The 18,037-nt window shown below is 36.9% G+C and overlaps 1 protein-coding gene across 2 annotated transcripts in view; it reads right to left on the bottom strand.

The window, feature by feature from the left end:
• The window catches only part of LOC131064657 (protein GRIP), a 289,846-nt gene extending 281,610 nt beyond the window's left edge, over positions 1–8,236 (bottom strand). Inside the window, exons 1-2 of one of the 2 annotated variants that reach the window (XM_059211057.1) lie at positions 8,056–8,236; positions 7,166–7,511 (exon numbers count right to left, since the gene is read on the bottom strand). In XM_059211057.1, the coding sequence (XP_059067040.1) occupies positions 7,166–7,472 (307 nt within the window). In that variant the 5' untranslated portion in view covers positions 7,473–7,511; positions 8,056–8,236. Of the gene's footprint in view, positions 1–7,165 lie in introns of both variants that reach the window. The other variant, XM_059211056.1, reaches the window with a different exon arrangement.
• Between the last annotated feature and the right edge of the window lie 9,801 nt (positions 8,237–18,037).

Below are 18,037 nucleotides of genomic sequence, written 5' to 3'. Positions count from 1 at the left end.
TATACAAGGGAGAAGGACCTGCTTGCGGCATTTGCATGTCAGAAAGCATCCTTCGGAGCCAAACTACCTCACATGCGACCTTGATTGTTCCCCGATATTCGGCTTCAGTGGAGGAAAGAGCCACAGCCTGTTGCTTCTTGCTGCTCCAAGTGACGGCACCACTACCCAAACTGAATACGTACCCAGAAGTAGATTTTTTGTCATCCATTGAGACTGCCCAATCTGAGTCACTATAACCATTCAGCTTTGGATCGTTGCACCTGCTATACAAAATGACATAATCGGAAGTGCCTTCAAAATATCGCAGCACTCGCTTCGCTGCAATCCAATGATCAACTTTTGGAGTTGTCATGAAGAAAGAGATGTAGCTGACAGCAAAACAGATGTCAAGTCTAGTGGCAGTGAGATAGATGAGGCTGCCTCCTAGTTGCCCGAATTCGGTCTCATCTACGGCAAGTGAATCAGACTTGGCTGATAACTTCAGCCCTTTCTCCATAGGTGTGGAAGCAGGTTTACAATCCTGCATTCAAAACTTATCCAACAAACTGTGGGCAAACTTGGAGTGTGAAATAAAGATACTGTCATTAGTCTGTCACACTTCGACACCTAAGCAATAATGGAGAAGCCCCAAATCTGTCATGTCAAAAGCTTGGCACAAGTACTGTTTGATTGCGGCAATCAAATGTGCCAAATTTCTAGTAATGATCAAGTCATCCACGTAGACAACAAGAAAAAGGATCTCATCACCGAAAAGTTTGACGTACAGATTAGTGTCAGAGGGACTGCGTTGAAAACCATGTTCAACCAAATACTGATCAATCTTGAAGTACCAAGCCCAAGGGGCTTGCTTCATGCCATAGAGGGCTTTTACCAATCTGCAAACCTAATGTTCCTTACCATGAACGTTGAAGCCAGGGGGTTGAGTCATATAAACTTCTTCCTGCAACTCACCGTTGAAGAATGCACTCTTAACATCCATTTGGTGAAGTTTCCATCCAAACTGAGCTACAATGGCGAGAAGAAGACAAACGGTACTCATCTTGGCAGTAGGAGCAAAAGTCTCCTCGTAGTCAATGCCCTCCCGCTATGTAAAACCCTGAGCAACCAATCTGGCCTTGTACTTATCCAAAGTACCATCTGCATGATACTTGACTTTGTAAACCCATTTACAACTGATAGGTTTCTTCCCAAGAGGCAAATCAAAAAGAACCCAAGTGTGATTCTTCATAAGACTATGGTATTCGGTCTCCATAGCCTTTTCTCACTCAGGAATGCCTTCAGCCTCGGAATATGTTTGGGGCTCATGGATGCTATGAATATTGGCCATAAGTGCAAAGTTGATTGTATCTTGTTGCTTTCTCATTCTACAAGCGGATCTGCTCTCAATAAGCTCATCATCATGAAGATCTCCAATAGTCTTGGCCCACCACTTAGGCCTGAGGGTAGGAGTACCAACATCTAGCATTGGAGAAACAACATCCCCTGGAGTTTCTGGAACAAAGTCATCTGGATGCGAATCCTATGGAAAATCAGATGGTGCTGGATCAATAGATTCCTCATCTTCAGAGTCAAAATGCTCTGAAGCCCTCCCATCATGGGAACCAAGAGGAAGACGAACACCAACATCAAGAGTCTTCACAAATTGAGTCACAAGACTAGGAGTAGTAGAAGGCATGAATGGACCAGTAGTCTCATCAACCACAACATCACGACTGAAAATGAGACGATCTGTCTCCACATCAATCAACCTGTAGGCCTTGTGGTTGTCATTGTATCCAATAAACATAAGTGTTTGGCGTCCGGAATCCATACATGAGCGGTAGAACCGAAGACTTTCAAATGACCCACTTTAGGCTTGCGTCCTGACCAGGCTTCTTCAGGAGTCATCTTCTTAACGGCATGTGTAGGTGACCGATTTAGCAAATAGACTGCAGTGTACACTGCTTCGAGCCAATATTTCTTAGGAACATTTCTATGTTCTATCATAGAACGAGCCATTTCAGTAATGGTGCGATTTCTACGTTCAACTACACCATTTTGCTGAGGGGTGTATGGTGTGGTGAGTTGGTGTTTAATGCTATGTGTAGCACAAAATGTAGAGAAGTCATTGGAACAAAACTTCCCCCCATTATCTGACCTTAGAGTGACAATCTGAGAACCGGATTCTTTCTCAACTAAGGCCTTAAATTGTTGAAATGTACTGAACACATCTGATTTATTTTTCAGAAAATAAACCCACATTTTACAACTGAAATCGTCAACAAATAACAAGAAGTACCTGCAACCAGTAACAGATGGTGTTCATTGGCCCACATACATCAGCGTGAACCAATTGAAGAACCTTGGAGGCTCGCCAAGAATTGCCATCCGAGAATGGTATGCGATGCTGCTTCCCAGCTTGACAGGCTCCACAAACACCATGATTTTGGGGTTGGATCTCCAGTAGACGAGTAACCAAACCCTCCCGATATAACTGAGAGAGATAGTGCACATTTAAGTTGATGCCAAAGTGTTATGATGGATGTACTCCTAGCAACCAAAGCATGCTCTTGAGAATCACCGGAATGAGCAAGTCTATACAAACCATGATCTTCAAGTCCCATAGCGATTGTAGTACGAGTCTCCCCATCAACGATGTTGCTGATGGACGAACTGAAGACAACATCTAATTGAGGAAAATGCCTCATGATCTAACTGACAGAGAGGAGATTATGTTCCATGCCTGGAACATAGTAGACATGAAGAAAAATTAAATTTCTACCTCCTGAGTGAATCTGGACAGTGCCCTTACTAGCAACTGTGTACTCTTCTCCTCCTCTGAAGATTACTGAATCCGAAAATGGTTCAAATTTCGTGAACCAATCCCAACGATGAGTAAAATGCCGCAAAGCTCCTGAATCAATATACCAAGCAGAAGAGTATACTGGATCTGCCATTCTCTTGGCCATAAAAGCATAGAAAGTAGATTCTTTCTGCTCAAAGTGTTCAGTGACATTTGCTTTCTGTTGAGACCCTCCCTGCTTCTTCTGTTCAAAAGCCAAATAAATTCGACACTTGGCCTTCATGTGACCAAACTTATGACAATAAGTGCAATGAACGTTCTTCTTCTTCTTGTTGTCCTAAGAAGAACCAAAGCCTTTCGGCTGGGAAGATTGAGCCTTCCCTTTGTTCTTAGCATAAGATTTGGCAGAGAACGCTTGCTTGGTGGAGGTGGAACTGGTACTGCTTCCAAACTGTTGGCACCATTGATCTTGCTGTAAAAGCTTGTTGCAAAGATCGAAAAACTTCAAATCAACGTCAGTGGAAGTGATATTTAGCGTTTTGATGAAATGCTCATAAGATTTGGGCAAACTCTTCCAAGTGATGATGACCATGTCCTCTTCCTCCATTGTGCAACCAATCGCCTCAAGTTGGTCACGGATGTCCTTGATCTTGGTCAAGTGATCCTACAGAGGTGTCCTCTCGTCCATCATAATCGAAAAGAGCATGTTATTCAAAAAGAATGCTCGGCTCTTGTCAGAGGTTTCATGGAGACTCTTCAAATGATCCCATATCTCCTTCGCAGTTTTGCCAAACGGTACCTGAGGTAGCTGCTCATCAGTAACAGAGAGTTTGATGAGCATGAGGGCTTCCCGGTTGCGCTCATCCTATTTGTCCTAATCTTTTATGGCAATGTCTGGACGTTGAGACGTGCCTAGAACAACTACATCAAGACATCGGTACTCAAAAATCGTCAACATACGCTGCTTCCAGCTGTTGTAGTTGCGGCCATTGAACTTTTGGCTGCTTTCAAGCATAATGTTCGTCAACGATGCCATCACGTAGCCCAAGGACGCATAATGTTCGTCAACGATGCCATCACGTAGCCCAAGGACGAACAGGTGAAGGCACGAATGCACGAAAACCAGAGGATGAAAACCAAGGGTTTTTATAAACAAATTCTGCAAGTCAGATTCAGGGGCAGAAATTGAAACCCTGGCACGATTTTCGAGGCAGAAATTTTTCGGAAGACCCAAAAAAATCTGTTGACAACCCAATTCAGGTCTCAAAGAACCCACAAAGATTTTGCAAATAAAAAAAAATTCTAACTTGAAACGAAAGGGATAATCTCAAAACCCTAGGCACAATTTTCGAGGTAAAATTTTCGACTAACCCAGAAAAATCTGACGAAGACCCAGAAATCCTTGCGAAAACCACAGAAAGAATCTACAATCAGAATAATTTTTCTAAAATTGAAGGGTCAAATTTGCGGGCTCAAAAAATGAGGCAAGGAAAACGATGCACCTAGAAAAATCCAACGACAACCCAGTTGAGCTCTCGAAAAACCCACATCGATTCTGCAACCAAAAAAAAAATTCGCCTTGACATAGAGGGTCAAAACCCTAGGAGAAGTTGCAGAAACCCTAGGCGAATAAAATCTGCAGACCCAGAAAAATCTAATGGTGACCCAGTCGAGGTTTTGAAAAACCCACCAAGACTCTGCAATCGAAAAAAACATTCGCCTTGAAATAGAGGGTCAAAACCCTAGGCGAAGTTGCAAAAACCCTCGGTCGTTAAAAAACGTGCAGATTTTCTGAGAAAAACAGATTTCGTGCCCTAGCTCTGATACCACGTGAAAATCAAAGATGATTCACTGATAAAAACTTAGTTTATTAACTGAGGGAAGAGATACATTTATAGGAATTACAAAATATCTTAGCTATTAAAGAAGTTACCTACTTCTAACTACCTGTTACTGTAGACATTTAAGATGTCTAACAGTCAGTTACATTATTGACCATTGTAACACTAATAATATAAAATATTATTCTAACAAAATTTTCCCCTTCCAAAGCATTATCTCTTGCATGCTGATGCATTGATGGCAATGCTCTAGGAATAACTAAGTTACCGGTTCGGGTTCAGGCACCAGTTCAAGTTCGAAGAACCCAGTACGCTGGTACAGCAAAATTTTGAAAAGGGGTTTGGGTTCGTTACTACAAAAACATGTAAACTATATATATATATATATATAAGCATGAATTAAAATTTGCATGTCACATAGCATCATATAAACAACAAAACAAACATAAGCTTGTAATAATAGCATCATGATGATACCATAATAGCATCATATACATCAAGTTTAATATCAAAATGACAAAATATTCAAGTATCATTCTTTCAACTTTCAACAATATAAAGTTTAATCATCAAATGGATCATCTAATTCCTCCTCCTCCTCATCCTCCTCATTGACATTGACATTAGATGAGCCAATGCCACTTTTAGAGGTGAAATGAGTGAATATAATGTTTTAGAAGTCACTTTTAGGGTATAAGTTTCACTTTTTAGCAGGCGGAATTCAAAAAAAAATTAAATTTTGCATATAATTTTCTTTTTTGGGCCGCCCGGGTTCGACTAGGTTCGACCCGGGTTCGCTTGGGTTCGACCAAGGACGAACCACCTCTAGGTTATTAAAACCTTGGTCGAACCCAATCCGAACCGGACCTGAACAAGGAACCTGTTCGAACCAGGACCGGCACCAAGGGGGTCCAAGGGCGAACCCGGTAACTTAGGGAAATAATAGAAAATATGGATTTTGTTGGTGTCAGGATTTCCTCAAGGGAAGGGCAAGAAGTTATCGAGTATGGTATGTTGCTTCAGATCTTTTGTAGTACAATAACACCCAATCGACTTGATCTCCCTGGAACTTCATAATGTGTGTGTGTTTGGACAAGTTATTTTTGAAAGAATTACTAAGATAAGATTGACAATATGAGTTTTGGGAATATAGCTTAATTGCCACTTACTAAGGATAATAAAACTACTAAAATTTTGCAAGTATATTTTGCATTTTCAAGCTTATCTATTCCTTTTAGAAGATTAACTTGGAATTAAGGTTTGCTAATGAACTTGGCAGAAAATGGCAGTCACGCTGAGTTCTTCAGCTTCCTTTTTGTATGATTTTAATGCTATATTGGTGCTTTTAACTTTGGTTGCATGGCAGAATGTAATGCATAAAGCCAGGATGCGAGAGCTGGATAAGGAGTGTGGAAAGTTGAGTCTCGGATTTGTAAAAATCTACCGATCAATTGCCAGGGTATTTTACACTTGTGACTTCAAGCAAAACGCTTGCATGTCTACACATTTTAGTAAGTTTGGGCAATTTACAAACAATCTGAGGTACAATTCATCAAATAATTTCAGAGAAATTGAATACAAAACAAGTTAAAATAGAAATCTCAACACACACCCCTATGCATTATAGCAATTCCAAGCAAACTGCAAACGAACACTTCACAATCCAAAGCCTAAAATTACTAAGATAAGATTGACAATATGAGTTTTGGGAATATAGCTTAATTGCCACTTACTAAGGATAATAAAACTACTAAAATTTTGCAAGTATATTTTGCATTTTCAAGCTTATCTATTCCTTTTAGAAGATTAACTTGGAATTAAGGTTTGTTAATGAACTTGGCAGAAAATGGCAGTCACGCTGAGTTCTTCAGCTTCCTTTTTGTATGATTTTAATGCTATATTGGTGCTTTTAACTTTGGTTGCATGGCAGAATGTAATGCATAAAGCCAGGATGCGAGAGCTGGATAAGGAGTGTGGAAAGTTGAGTCTCGGATTTGTAAAAATCTACCGCTCAATTGCCAGGGTATTTTACACTTGTGACTTCAAGCAAAACGCTTGCATGTCTACACATTGTAGTAAGTTTGGGCAATTTACAAACAATCTGAGGTACAATTCATCAAATAATTTCAGAGAAATTGAATACAAAACAAGTTAAAATAGAAATCTCAACACACACCCCTATGCATTATAGCAATTCCAAGCAAACTGCAAACGAACACTTCACAATCCAAAGCCTAATTTGCACACCAAATAATTTCAGGTAATATTCAAACAATCTGAGATGGAATTCATCTAGCAATTTCAGGCAAATTGCAAACAAACCTGAGGCAGAATTACACTTTATAATCCCAGACATATAGCGAGTAAAAAAACCCTAAATATGTAAGGATTGCAATTGAAATCTTAATTTGCATATCCGCTCATTTCAGTGATTTCAGGTACATTGCAAACAACATTTCAGCCAAACTGCGAGAAAAAAGAGGCAGAATTAAATTAAACTAATAGTAGAAAAACTGTAATAACCTTAAATTTAGAAACTTACACTCGCAGATCTGAGACTCCAATTTCTCCTTCTCTTCAAAAGCCCTTTCTTCCAGCTGGCCACTCCGCTGCTTCTCCATCTCCAATGCAGCCTTCAGCTTGCTGATTTCGTCATCCACCGAGCCTGAAGTTTGCGAAGCAAGAGCAGCTTCGGCAGCAGAGGCACGGGCCTCCGCCTCCTGAACTTTGGCCTGCAATTCCGCCTGCTGCTTCCTCAGGTGCACCATTATTTTCTTTTTCATTGACGCCATTTCTGCCACTAGTTTGGCATTCTCTTCTTCTAGAGCTTGCACTCTAGAGGATGCCATGGCTTTCCAACAAATTCAGCAAAACAGAAGCAAAAGTACCTATAAAATCAGCAAGGCGGGGCCAATAAACGGTCAAACCTAGGACAGAGTTCACTCATACAATGCCAAATTACACATACATTTCAGCAAAAACAATGGTAAATTGTCGACACAGAACAAATATAGTGGCGCAGATTAGGACAAATTTCATTAAAGAAGGGTAAATTGCGTACAATTAGACAAGACTAGGGTAAATTAAAACAAAATTAGAAAACATAATGGCAAACTGGAGAGAAATTGGCAAAAACAATGGCAAGTTCGGGACAAAATTAGAAAACACAATGCAAATTACGGACAAAACTTGCATATGCACTCGCAAATCTATAGCACGTTTTAGAAAAAACAGGGGCAATGACAAAAAGATTTAAATGGGTGCAAATTTCGGACATATTTAGCAAACACGGGAGCAGATTACAGACAGATTTAATTTCGTAGGGACAGATCAGCGACACAGGTAGCAAAAATGAGTGCAAATTTAGCCAACATTTCTAAAAACTAATGCACATCGATCCACGATTGTAAATGAAAGTTCAATGATTTTTACTAGCGGTTGTGCAGATCGGGAATTTGATTTTATACGCCGATTTCTATCTTAATTTTAAGGTACTCCGGTGACGATAAATAGAGCTGATTTTTTTAATTTTTTCACCGTGCTGTCTGCATTTTTCTACGAAATTGGTTTGTAATGATGACATGCAGCTATAAATCAGACAAGAAGGTATTGCAATTGAGAAGGCTAAACATATATTAGATGAGTTAATATTAATGGTATCTTAAATGAATATTGTGGTAGGGAGAGGGAGGTAGGTTTTAGCGAAAAAAAAAAATAGTTTCCGGTTTTAACCGAAGAGGCTTTGTGTTCTGAAATATAATTCTAGGTTTCATAAAAAAAAATAATAATAATAATAATAGATAATTAAATTTTTTTAGTTTTTTTTTTTAGTTTTTTTGGTTTTGTCCTTTTTGTTTTGTTCTTTTTTGTTGTGTGTTGATCTAAATAAATCTTCAAACAATTTTAAATTTCACATTTCTTAGTTTGATTTTTTATTCTTAATTTTTTATTATTATTTTTATATTTGTTTTTAAAGAGCTTTTATAAACTAAATAAACTAAAAAATTTGGTGTATTTATGTTTAATAGTTTGATTCAAAGAAATTTGTTTGTGCATGTAAGATAATAGTAAAATTCTCCAATCAAAATTTACTTTGCTCTAAAATTAGTTTTAGTCTTTGTTTATATCTAGATTCTTTATTACTAAAGTTTATTTTGGAACTCAAATCAAATTGGATCTTATCTAGTAAATCTTTCACAACTAGATTCAACTTTAAGTGACTTTACCACCCCAAGATAAGTCTACTCCACCCGATGGGCCTATGAATCCAAGAGATGTAATTTAATTCAATTTAATCTTCCATCAAGTCTAGTTCCCTATCACAACTCTTCCCACATTTTTCTATATTTTAAATTCATTTAGTTCTATTTTATAAATCTCTCACTTCTATGTGAGTTATGTTAGATTTTATCTGTATGAATGACTTTCATCCCTGATATACCCTCTTATTTAGCAAGCTTCTTGCATCTATAGGTTCATCTTCAAATGAATTTACCTCTCCAACATATATTTTCCACCCTATAGGTCATTTAATCCAATAAAGAAGTTTAAATTCCATACAATCTTCCATTGGATCTAGTTCCTTATCATATAATATTCATTGAAGTGTGTTGAAGGAGAGTTTTGTTAGAGAGTATAGGTGGAAGTGCTCTGATAAACACATATGCAAAATTTGAAAGCATAGTATGATTATTTCCAATATCATTGCCTTAAAAATATTGGAAAACATGTTATTCTCTTAAATATCAATGCAAATGGCAAAAATATACAAGCAAAGCAATTATAATCCTTGCCAAATTCTGCAAGCATGCTCAACATAGAAATGGAAGATAGCTTCAAGTTTTCAATGAACACAAATCTGAATATATCTAAGTTAGTACAGCCACAACTATCTCATGACATGATTTATGGTGATTGAGAGTGGCACTTGTTACTGCAAAAGCTAAAAAAAATCCATTTTCAATTATGTTTTGATGGATGTCCATACCTTGTTCCAAAGCTCCAAATTGAGCACAAGCAAGGAGGATGCTAGTTTGCATTTGTTTGAAGGTTTCTAAAGCCTTTTCAACAAACACATTTAGTGTAGATGAGTGTGTGTGTGTGTGTGTGTTTATAACTTTATTTTAACAATAGAGTGTAAATGAGTGGGTATTAACATACTGTGCCAGACAGTCAACTAATATTATTAAGTTTTGAGTTGTGAACATAGTCTAAAGTACGTTTTCTATAAGCTAGTTATTTGTGTGTACATCTTTGTAAAACCAATAGAGAAGAATTATTTGAGTGTGATTTTTGCTTCCATATATTTTTGTTGTAGTGCACTCTAACCCAACTGAGTAGTTGATGGTTTTTCATTTGACCCTCTATGACACCATCATTTTACCATGCAATCTTCTAAAATAGATTTTTATAGTAATGAAAAATAAGGATTTGCGTACCCTTTAGAATGTGGTGATGTTCCCAATATCTCAGAAAAGAAAAGAAAAAAGTGTTTTCTTGAAACTTCATTGAGTGTGTCTCCTTATCCTTGTATTTGATTTCAAAATCAGAGGATTTTTAGTTTAGGAATTAGACTTTAATTGTTCTTTGAAAACTATTGAATGATTGGGTTTAGCCAAAACATAGAGAAATTTGTTACAATTTTTTATTATTGGAAAGTAATCAAAATTTGAGAGATGTTGAACAAGTATCAGATAGTTTTTAGTTTTGTTGGCTAAAAAGATTTAGATTGAAAATGTAGGATTCGTGACTTCAATAATTTAGGAAAAATAAAATCAAGCTAAAAATGTATAGGATACATTTGAAGGTATTCTTAAACTACTTCACATATTCCTATTAAATCTAAAATAGCTATGGTGGTGTTAATGACTTCACAAACTCTAAATTTATGTCATGTGTTTCATTTTATGAAATTGAAGTTTGCTTATAAGAATTGGGCTCTCAATATTTAATTTTTTGTAGAAACTAACTAAAGATTATATGCTAACATTTTCCAGCTATCATAAAGAATGAAGTAAGATGGTTTGATCAGGAGGACAATGAGAGCTCTTCAATCACAACAAACATATTAACAAATTTTGTTCTAGTTAAAAATACCATTAGTGACTACATTCCTCAATTGTTCTAGTGCCTTACATCAAGTATAATGACCATAATAATGCCTTTTTTCTCCAATGGCACATGGCTTTGGTCACAGTCTTAACATTCCCAATTGTTATGGTTGGAGGATCAATCAAGATCAAAATCAAGCTAGTAATTATTTGAACCCGATTTTCTCTCTTCGAGTATAAATATTTTCAAGCTTCATATTTTTCTCTTTCTTGATTGCGGGACAAATTTTTAAAACAAGGCTTCGGTAGAGATCTCGAAGAACTCCGTGAACAAGCCTACAACATATCATATGAAGAATTTATAAATGTAAGGATTGTGGCATCCTATAGTATAGAAGACAACATCCTCAGGTTTTTCAAGAAGCATGTGATAGAGCCGCTTAAGAAATATTTTGTTATGGCTCATAAAATGGAAATTGTCTTTATTGTTTCCCAATGGGCCTTATTCTCTACAAATGCATTAAGTCTTTGGTATGTCTTTTAGAGGGTAAAACAAACCATAGCATCGTTTTCCAATGTATTGAAAGTGTTCCTAGTTCTAGGACAAGTAACATGTTTTCTCTCCAAAGGTCTCACACTGCTAGTTGTAGCCTGCTCAATCTCAAGAATTGTAGGACAAAAACTGACCCAAACAACTCTAGTGCTAAAGCACTATAAGAGCTTAAGGGAAAAACTGAGGTCCAGGATGTGGTTTTCCATTGCCCTTCTGAAGCTCTTAGGAATTGATCTCTCAAAGAATTTAGAATCTTGGTAGCATTGGAGGTTCCAGTGGTTCAGGAAAATCATCAATGTTGTCACCCGTCTCTGCTGCTAAGATTTTATGAGCCTAACAGTGGTGGAATTCTAATGGATGGAACTGACATAAAAATAATGTCAAACCTTTGGGAGAGGATGTTGTTTTGACAAAGGTTCAAAAACTTGCAGACGGTTTTGATGATCAAAAAAATAAATTTTGTCTCATGAAAATATTAATGCTATTGACATATCGTTGAAGGGATTTTTTGGGGGGTTGATAATAGATTTTTGTATTGATTTAAATCAACAAAAAGTACATAGTTCAGAAAATCATCAACCCAAAAAACTTATACAAAAAGCCACCCATCAAAACTAACATAGTATAATCTCCCTATAACAGCCCATTAACCACTTCAAAATATGGAAAGACAGTACGAAATAGTTTAACAGGCACATTTTCCGCCCAACAGTTATAAAAAAACATAGCAAACGGTATCTCTATCACTAACCAAGACACTAATAAACTAAACACGAGCTATAGAAAACTAAACTGCTAACTATCATTTTTCATGCTCCTAATTGAACCTGGCCAAGACTCTCATCGCCTCCTTTGTGCGCACCCTCGATTGCAAATAACGACCCCTCTCCACCCTCGCCAATTCATCTGTCACGTTGAGAGTCACTCCAACCTGCATCAATCCTATAAAAGTCTTAAAAACCTCCCAACCACGCCATGTCGATGCTCTACACCTCACTTTTAAATCATCCTCCGACCAACGAACAAAGGGAATGGGGTTCACAGGTTCCACCATCCCTTCACAAATATCAATGCCAACCCAGGGGATAGCCCATTCAAGTATTGATTCCATGTCTCCCATAAATTCATCTGCAATTAATTCCTTCAGCACCCATCGAACCTTATCCACGACACCTTCGAATTCTAAGCCCCAAGCAGCAATTATCAAATAAATCTCCATGTTAGTCATGTATCTATCACTAATATGCACAATATCTTCTCCCAGCATTAGTTTAACCACCTCCAAAAGCCTTTCATCCTTGTATAGGAAAATACCTTGTATGTGCCTATTCGAAGCTTTGCCCACAAATGGCACTAATTTCTTCCCCATTTTGAAGGTGAAGTTTGCTTCCATTTTCAATCCCGCTACAGTGTCGTCACCTCTGAGTTCGTATTCCAACTCCCTGCAGATTGCTTTCAGAAAAATCAATATGACAAAGTGACAAGCATAGGCACCAAAATACCATATATCATTCAAAACAACATTCATTCCACCCAACACTAATGTTCCATATCACCACCAAAGGTCTGGATCATCAATGCACTTCCATAAATATTTTGTCCAAACTTTTCTTTTCATATTGTCCACACGATCCGACATTAACTTCGATCATCCAACATTCTTGGGGTTACCATGTGCATCATATCTTCACCCACGTCATCATTCAACAGATTACGAGTATCTTCTAATTGATATTCATGTACAACTTCAAACATGATAGCTCATTTAGATAAAACATCCACCTCTTAGTTTCCTTCTCTGCGCACATGAGTGACTTTGAAGTCATTAAAACAGTTCAAGTCACATTTGATCTTGTGAACAAACTTATTTAACAGCCAAGCCTGAATTTCCCCTTAATAATTGCATTGATTATGATCAATGAATCACCCTCCAAATGTAATGTTTTGAAACCATTTTGTAATCCCCACTCAACTGCCAAGATTGTTGCTTGCACCTCAGCCTCATTATTTGTGCCCCTCTCTAAACGTTTGCACCCCCTGCAACAATGTTACCATTCCAATCCCGGAACACCACCCCTGCACCAGATTCTCCCAGAATTCATTTTGACACCCCATCAAAATTTACCTTGATCCACCATTCTTCCAATGGATCACATTTACCATTTAAATGGTCATGAGTATTCCTTAGAGACATATCATCCCACCTAGGCCCATGAACAAGCTCATTGAAGGGATAATTACTAATAATAAAAAAATGTATTTTGAGCTTGCTCTGTTTGCAAGCAATAGATTTTCAGTAGAGATCTTCAGTCAACTTCAATTAAAAAGAAATTGAAATTGCATTTAATATTATTACATTCAACGACAAAAAGATAAAGTGTGAGATTTGGACCAAAGGGCAAAAAAGATTTACTGGGGTTTATTGCAAACGTCACATGAGAATACCCATTTGATTTTTATTTATTTTGGGGCAACATTTGTTGATTTACATGGAGGAAAGAGCTCAGTCTCTAAGTACAAAGTCTCAGAATGGTCAACAATAGGATTCAAAACAACTTAGTCTCTATGTACAAAATTTTAGAATGGTCACCAACAGAATTTGAAATGTCTATCTATAGAAATAGATTGAATAAGAGCTTAGCTTTACCCCATTTTAGTTTTTGCTTGAGTTTTATGGAAAGGTGCTAGGATTTTATATGAAAATGCAACACCATTAGATTGTCAGATACTTACCTTCAAAAAATAGTAGAAAAGAATTGTCGGCTTTGTATCAACGAACAGTGGAGTCAACACTCACTCAACATAAAGAAAAATTCAAAAGCTTCAAAACCCTAAAAAAATCCTCAAAAATGTAGAAGAACAAATAGACACGTACATGCTTTAACAATTCCACCTCCATTATTAACAATGTCAATTTCATTCTTAACTACACTTGTACTTGCACTCGCCATGTGAACATTAATAAAGTCTCTTTTAAGTTTTCTTTTTTATTTGTGGGTGATTTGATTTTTCTAAAAAAGTCCTTAAAACCCTGGGAAATGTCACTAACCAATCACAAAATACCAAAAATAATAAAAAAATTGTTTTGAAAAATCTTTTGAATAAAAATTAATATCATACCATAATTTAATTCATAATTTTTGTTTCACAAGATTACAATGAACAAATTAATTGCAATTGTTGCCGCTATGAAAACATTAGTCCCCTACCTTACACAAGACAATGACTAATAACTCACTTTTGCAATCCCTTTGTAAATACTTGAATGCTCAATAATCCTAACTTTTGAGAAAGTTTTTAAATTATTTCAAGAACTTGAAGTCTCTCCAACACTCACCATTATTCTCATGTTTGTGTTGAAAGTAATAGAATCCAAGAACACTGAGAGGGGGGGTGAATCAGTGGTCTATCGGAATGGAGAAATTTAACATATTTAATATAACAACTCAACAACTAGTAAACATAAAAGCATATAAAAATAGGCAACAGTGCAACCACAAAGATGAACACCATAACACCATAGATTTATACGTAGAAAACCTCAAAGAGGAAAAACTACGGTGGTATTGGAGACCCATCCACTTATCAAATGAATAAATATTACAATAAGGGGCATGCACATGCAGGAAGGCACACTGCCTAGAGCGCACTACTCATCACAATGGAGTCACTGACTATAGAAGAGGTTAACCACCTCAAAAAATTTGGACAACAATCCGGAAAGAAGAACTGCCTATGATAGCATCAAACATGCCAGATTACAGTTCCAGTTAAGCTCAATATCGAAGGTCTAAAACCTCTTACATAAACCCAACTTGATCACCTATGATCGACCAAATCCTCTACACAAATGATTATTACATTATTCGCTCCTTTCCTATACATATATGATCTACAATGAGATCTTACATCACTTTTATACCAACCCGGGACCTAACCAATTAGGTCGGCCACCCAAATGATAATTCAATAGATCCATTACATAATCCAAAAATAAAATCATAAAATATGTTGGCCTAAGGCCAAACAAATATCATCCAATCAATAAAATATCCCGGAAGCACATTAGAAGGATTCACCAACACGTTTCATGAAACCGATCTATAACCTAGATAGCATTGGACCTAAATTAGATCCACATACACCAAAGCAATGAAACCAATCAGTCAAGGCACGAACACAATCACCATCAGCATCCTGAATCCTTTCTAGAAGCCACACCAACACCATTTATACATTATATCAAAGATCTTCAATAAAGCTCTGCCGATGAAACCCTTACCGAACCTATAAAGCAAGCTTACTAGAACATAAGATAGCATTCGATCATTAAGTCAATACCAACTGACTGAAACATACTTCAAAAGCATATGAATCATTCATACAAACTTATTCCATCATTGAGATCATATCGATGACAATCAATTGATAATCTTCCCAATTTGATCCTTCTATCGGAAGCGGGTAAACAACCATAATAGCTAGTGTTGACATCAATGACAAAACATCAATCCAACACATAATCAATTCCTTCATATTGCCAACAAAAAGAAAATATCGATAATCATTCTCAATTGCATGATATGCACAAAAAGATTTGTTTAACAGGCTTGAGAATCTTTCAAGCAAATGTTATTCGCAGGAATTGTGCGAATTGGATTTGTTAAAAAGGCTTTAGAAACTTTAAAGTAAATGTGGCCCAAAGACAATGTGCTTGAATAGTTTGAAATAATGCTTTAAAGAAATGCCATCTCAATGCATGCAATGATTGCGGGTCATGCACCAAATAAAGTTTTAAAATCTTTTAAGCAAAAGCAACTGCCTGATGTAAAGCCAAATTCTACTCACTTTGTTGCCTAGCGAGTGAAGTCAAGACTTCTATTGGATGATGTAGTTGCAAATACATTAGGATCTACACATGAAAAACATGGAACTTTAGATAAAGAATGGACCATTTTAGCAAATTGCCTCAATAAATTATCGTCTCATGGAATGCAGATTTATTGAAAAGATTTTGAAAGTTCAAACCAAATGCAATTGTTTAGCATAAATCCGAACTTTGTGATCTTGCGTAAGCATATTTCCAGACGAGACTGTTTAAATCATACACACTAACCTTTAATTTCTAGACTTAAAAGTGTTAAACACTCTGAGTTTACTGACATTCTCTAGACTTAATATGTTGCTTATTGTGTGTAGTTTAAGGTTGGCCGATATTGATGGGTCCGCTTAATTGAATAATCAAATTAAATAACATTGGATGGTGATTGAGTAATATCAAAAACCGCACCTAACACAATTCAATGTAACAAATGGTGCCTTCATCCACGTCATTGGAGGTCGTGTACCGCCATCTTTTTCCTTTTGTCCACTCAAGATCTCTTTGTCAACTTCAAACTGGTATTTCACCAACTTTGTTGACCTGTCACCTTCAGGATTATGACGTGGTGCAGAGACGTCTGTATGGCGCACTAGCATCCTGCGAATCTAAGAGTCTACAGGTGGTTGTTTGAGCATTACACTTGTGCCTGGAAGGAATCGTAATGCCTCTACATGCATCCACCGATATTGATTTTTCGTCCATGGCCTATATCTCTCCGGTTTGAAGGTATTTTGGGGATCTTTTAGCATTTTATTTCTTGCAGGTTGGAGATCTTGGCGATCTTCTTGAGAAACATTCATAGGTTTTTCAACACTCTACAGTCCACCATTGTTACACTCTCTTGAAAAATCTTACAACATTATTCCTCGCGAGTTCGAAAAGGGGGGTTCACTTATCCTCCTTATTTTGTTTTGCATATTCATCTATCTTAATCCATTATCATCTTTTTGTTGTCTTCATCATTTATTTTCTTTGTGGTTTTATCTAGGTTGTCCATGGAGGTGGAAACACAAAAATGAGGGTCTGACTTAGGCAGACTCCAAAACACAACCCCCAACATTTTGATTTCTTAGATCTATGTGTAGGTTTTGTAGTGGTGAAAAAGCTATCTTATTGTGGGAGGCTTCAATCGTGGATCGGTTGTAAATTCCCCTTATCTCTTTTATTTCACTTTAGTATCTCGTATTATCATGTTATCAGTTTATTTCATTGTTATTCATCTTCATTTAGTTCTATAATTGCATATGTCATTGTCGTATGGATCTTGTACCCTGTCCGTGTAGGACAACAACGCGTTGGGCTAGTATCCTAGTTTTGCACGCTCGTCCTGAAGACAAAGGCTAAGCAGAGTCATTCGACAGTTTTGTTTGTTGTTTGATATCTCAGTTTTAAATATGTATCCCCTGGCTCACCTTAAGCGCCAGTTTAAGTGAGGTATTGGAGGATCGATTTGTCCTTTTGGGTTTATCATCCTTGAGGTGACAAATTTCCTCCACTATATTTTGGTGAACCCGAGGTGAAGCCAATTTTATGTTTAAATCGTGTTTTTATCATATAGCTCATTGCATATATTTAAAATCTGAAATTTGAAAATATAGTTTGCATCTTTGTCCTAGCATTTATATTAGTCTCTTCATCTTTCTGATTAGCAAGCTTTAGTAGAAGACAAAATCTTTTGTGTCCTTGTAGTGTAGTATTAGTGTTGTGAGGCTTATCTATGAGCTTTACGACCCAGACTACCATAGGAGTCCTAGTTAGGAGGTCATCTAGATGGAGTTTCCCTCCTGATCGTTACAATCTGATGTAGGAGCATCCCCGGTTCACAACAATCTTGCATCAACCAAAAACATTTTCTTTTCTGTTTTGTTTTATGTTGCAGTTTCAGTTTTCCTTTATGTGTGTCTTGGTTTTGGCTCACCAGTTCCTATG

This window comes from Cryptomeria japonica, chromosome 9 (assembly GCF_030272615.1).
Source record: "Cryptomeria japonica chromosome 9, Sugi_1.0, whole genome shotgun sequence".
NCBI lineage: Eukaryota > Viridiplantae > Streptophyta > Pinopsida > Cupressales > Cupressaceae > Cryptomeria > Cryptomeria japonica.
The sequence above is the reverse complement of the archived record's forward strand: the minus strand, read 5'-3'. Positions and strand labels throughout refer to the sequence as shown.